The sequence below is a fragment of the Cornus florida genome, unplaced genomic scaffold (assembly GCF_030987335.1).
Source record: "Cornus florida cultivar Cherokee Brave unplaced genomic scaffold, ASM3098733v1 CherokeeBrave_3.0.0_Hap2_Chr04, whole genome shotgun sequence".
NCBI classification, from domain to species: domain Eukaryota; kingdom Viridiplantae; phylum Streptophyta; class Magnoliopsida; order Cornales; family Cornaceae; genus Cornus; species Cornus florida.
The window spans coordinates 5643033-5647180 of record NW_026775574.1 but is presented as its reverse complement, the minus strand read 5'-3'; the positions used below and the strand labels follow the sequence as shown (position 1 = coordinate 5647180).

The 4148-nt window shown below is 38.3% G+C and overlaps 2 protein-coding genes across 2 annotated transcripts; both read left to right on the top strand.

Annotated features, from left to right (window-relative positions):
* Positions 1–309: 309 nt before the first annotated feature.
* On the top strand, positions 310–1601 carry LOC132305559 (reticulon-like protein B9). The gene is made up of 5 exons (XM_059803188.1): positions 310–448; positions 534–714; positions 878–1007; positions 1134–1203; positions 1332–1601. The coding sequence occupies exons 1-5, from the start codon at positions 349–351 to the stop codon at positions 1508–1510; spliced, it is 660 nt and encodes a 219-aa protein (XP_059659171.1). The 5' UTR covers positions 310–348; the 3' UTR covers positions 1511–1601.
* Positions 1602–1865: 264 nt separating this feature from the next.
* Positions 1866–2684, top strand: LOC132304658 (extensin-like). Its single transcript, XM_059802399.1, has one exon. It carries the CDS (start codon positions 1866–1868, stop codon positions 2682–2684), a length of 819 nt encoding a protein of 272 aa, XP_059658382.1.
* The last annotated feature ends 1464 nt before the right edge of the window (positions 2685–4148 follow it).

Genomic DNA, 4148 nt, shown 5'->3' with positions numbered 1-4148 from the left:
TATTACTTAAACTAGTCTTCAAATAAAGTGTATCATTCTTGTTAATTATTACTAAAATGTGTATCAATCTCAATGTAACCTATAAAATGTGTACCAATCTCAATATATATAATCTAATAAAATGTGTCCAATATATTTGAGATTGAAGGAAAGGATGAACTGCATGGATAAACAAGTAACCACTTACTTGACATAAAATTTGGGCACGTGAAGCAATCTTCCAAACCATGCCAAAGCCATCCCTTCCTTCCCTATCCTATATTTCTTCACCACCAAGCTTAGAACCACAACCCTCCCTATATAATTTACTGTGCAGAAAGCTGCACCACATCTAGAACCACCATAGCCATGCCAATCTATTCATCCGACTCCGACGACCAACACGTAGCTCAGGTAAAACTATTTCATCGCGAGAGGCCTCTGCACGCTATCCTCGGAGGAGGAAAAGGTAATATTTTTCCATTTCAATCCACCACCGCCACCAACTATGAGTACTACATATTTTTTTCACTTACATTTGATCCGATTTGCAGTTGCTGATGTACTATTATGGAAAAACAACCAATTGTCGGCTGCAATTCTAGCTGGGTTCACAATTATATGGTTTCTTTTCGAAGTTGTGGAGTACAACTTTGTTTCTCTTGTGTGTCACATTTCCATCCTCACGATGCTCATTGTTTTCGTCTGGTCTCATGGTGCTGGCCTCATCAATCGGTAATTTTTTTTTTTTTGAATATGAGACCCTTAGTACTAAATGTGTTCAAACATATCCGTTTGGCCTTGTGACGTTCCAAACAGTGTCCAAAATAGTCATTGCTACGTCGGAAAATTTACATTCATTTCCTTCCACTCTAACTAAACTCTTCTTCATCTTCAGGAATCCACCTGATATTCACCACATCAGAGTCCCAGAATCCACATTCAGATGGTTATTCGCGAAAATTAACGGGTTATTGTTGAAATTCTTTGACATATCACGTGGGAAAGATTTGACACATTTCTTTGTGGTATATATATCTGAATTTCTCCCCCATCCATAGCTTCATATTTCAATTTCATAAAAAAAATAAAGAAAAATAAAAATAAAAAAAATAAATATTGTGTTACATTTTTTCTACATATTGGCTTTTCAGACAATTGCTTTCCTCTGGATATTATCAGTCATTGGAAATTATTTCAGCTCCTTGAATCTGTTATACATTGGTAAGATTTCCTAAATTTTCATACATGTATGTATGTATATATATGTGTGTGTGTGTGTGTGTGGTGTTTTTAACCTTTTTCTTGATTGAACCTAACATGGCCACTTTTCAAATTTTTTGGTCGTGAAGGCTTTCTCTGCTTGGAAACATTACCAGTACTGTTCGAGAGGTACGAAAAGGAGGTGGAAATTCTTGCAAGAAAAGGGAATCGAGACATGAAGAAATTGTACAAAAGATTGGATTCCAGAATTCTTAACAAGATTCCAAGAGGGCCAGTGAAGGAAAAGAAATTCAAAAGAGAAAAATAAATAGAAAGTAACTAAAGATTCATGTAATAATAAACCTTGAAAATGTAAAGTTTGAAGTAATTTGTTATTATTATTATTATTATTATTATTATTATTATTCCTCTCTTTCTGGGTGTTTTAATGCTGCCCATCAAACAAGGAATTTATACCATATTCTCTGCACCATTCTGTCTTGAGTACAAGAAAAGGGTGAATATCATTCCATATGAAATGAAGTCGACATAGTAAACCACATTTAACGTGATTGTTCTCGACCCAACCTTGTGCACATGAAAGAATCCGAATTCTCAAATAAGATAGTAATTCATCACAACTCACAATCGCCATATCTATATATGTATAACTCCTCTCTGCCATGAAACCTCCTCTTGGTAAGCCTCCTCCTCCCAACCAGCTTCGCCATGATCTTCAGGAACACCAAGTGCATCAGCAGCATCTCAGGCATCATCAACCTCAGCCACAACCCCTGATCAAGCAGAAGAAAAACAAATTACCACAGCAGCCTCATACTCTCTACCAACAAAAGACTATCCTCACTAGACCACAAAACCAAAGTACTCTCAGCCACCAGCAACCTCCCTCAATAAATAACCCAATTCCTAACCATCTAAAGCCACCATTCACCCCTATACGCAAACAAACCAACCCACCTACAGCTCTAATACAAGACACTGCACTAAAAATAACTCCAAAGAAACCAGCACCCCCAACCATCCCCAAACCAACAAAACCATCAACATCAACAGCATCAACAACCTTACTTACACAAGTCTACCCCCCTCCACTACCACCCTCCCTCAATGGGAAAGCATTCCCATCACCCACCATTAAACCTATCCGAAGCATAAGCAACACAATCACTCCCTCTACCTCACCAAAGGATCACTCACCTCACTCGCATGATACCACTCCAGATCATCTACAACCTACAAGTTCGCAGACTCAGCAAATCAGGAACTTCAATCCACTACTTTATAGCTCCCCAGCACACCAGATTGATCGGCTCACGGAACAACTACAATGGAAGGATGAGAATTTGGGCAAAGCACTGGACATGTTCAAGGAGGAGAACAAGATAATCTCAGAATTAAGGGAAGAAATAGCTCAACTCAAAATCCAGAAGGCTTCATCAATCAATCACCAAAGCTACATGAACACAATTTCAAAGCTATAAGCTGAGATTGCTGAACTCAAGAGGCAGAACAGCCACCAACATCCACCAACAACCACCACCTCCGGCGACCTGACAACCAATGTGGACCCAGGTTTGGACTCTAATTTGAATTTGAATTCAAATGAAACAGTCAAAATTTCAAGACATGTGCCTTTACAGTCAGCCTTACCTCTTGTCCCACACACCACTCCAACAGAGGTAACCACTGGCAACCTCCCCACCAACCACATCCCATCTCCTACCTTACAACCTACATTTAGCCTACAGCCAAACTCACCTCGGTCCAAGGCACAACCATTACATATTTCTACTCTACCACATCACATCACTGACCCTCAACCTAGCAACCCTCATCCACCACCACCTCAGATTACTAACCAGGAGGCAAAGTCATAGACTGAACGAATAGTTGACCGACATGATCGGTGTGACAATTATACATCAACCTTTGCAATAGGACAAATCATTGTAAAATAGGGTTATTGGTCGGGTAAGTCGAACCACTGGGACTGCAAGGTTATGGCAACTAAGATACTTAGAACCACTTTTAGATTGATGAAAGGGGTGTAAAGAGGTTTGTTGGTTTGTCACGAAAATTAAGAATTGAACAATGCATAAAACAATATTGTGCTAGGAAGTAAGAGATAGAAAAATAAAGAGAAAGGACTAGGGAGATGAATCCACTTCCAACCTTATTCACATGCTAGATTAAAACTAATTTGGGGAAAAACATCTTGACGAGAAAGAGTACTTGCAATTTGCTTAACTTGAGCTTCAAGCTTGGCTAAGATTTGAGAATGAGAATTAATATCTTAAGTTTGTGAATTAAGCCCATCAAGTAAAGCTAACACTTTTTCTTGCAACTCGGGTGAATAAGGTGATGGGGGTGATTCTTCATAAAATGGTGGGGGAGGGTAATAGTCATAAGGAGGATCAAAAGAGTGATCAAGTCCATAAGAAAATGATGCATGCTAAACATTAAACTTAATCTCATAAGGATTAAAATATGATGGAGGGACATAAGGTGAAGGGATGTAATTTCTCCTTAAAGTTAGATCAAACAATTCCTCCATTCACAATTAAAATCCAAATGCAAGAAAATATTGGCCTCCACATGGGCCGATGCTTGGACTTAAAATTTAAGCAATATAATGAGCCTCAACAAGGGCTATCACAATCATGCAAAGAAGTGAAACAATTAAACTACAAGAGTTACATATATGATGGTCATGATATGTAGCAACACTTGGTTACTATAATATCTTCAAGAAGTTCATTAAATCAAAAGGGCAAGAATAACCTATCAAAGGTCCACATGATTAAACTACCTAAACTAAAGTGTAGCCTTAAACATGCTCACTAAGTCAAAGATTATCAAGCCATTAATTTAATAATGAATGCATATAAAGCTAGGAATCAAGCATAGACTATCAAAGGGGGAACCTAAGCCATGGACTATCAAGG

Bases quoted from the DNA above. Each gene is read 5' to 3' on its own strand.
- LOC132305559 (XM_059803188.1), top strand. From the start codon at position 349: ATGCCAATCTATTCATCCGACTCCGACGACCAACACGTAGCTCAGGTA. The intron at 449-533 runs GTAATATTTTTC...TCCGATTTGCAG, and splicing joins TATCCTCGGAGGAGGAAAAG to TTGCTGATGTACTATTATGG. The intron at 715-877 runs GTAATTTTTTTT...CTTCATCTTCAG, and splicing joins GGTGCTGGCCTCATCAATCG to GAATCCACCTGATATTCACC.
- LOC132304658 (XM_059802399.1), top strand. From the start codon at position 1,866: ATGAAACCTCCTCTTGGTAAGCCTCCTCCTCCCAACCAGCTTCGCCAT.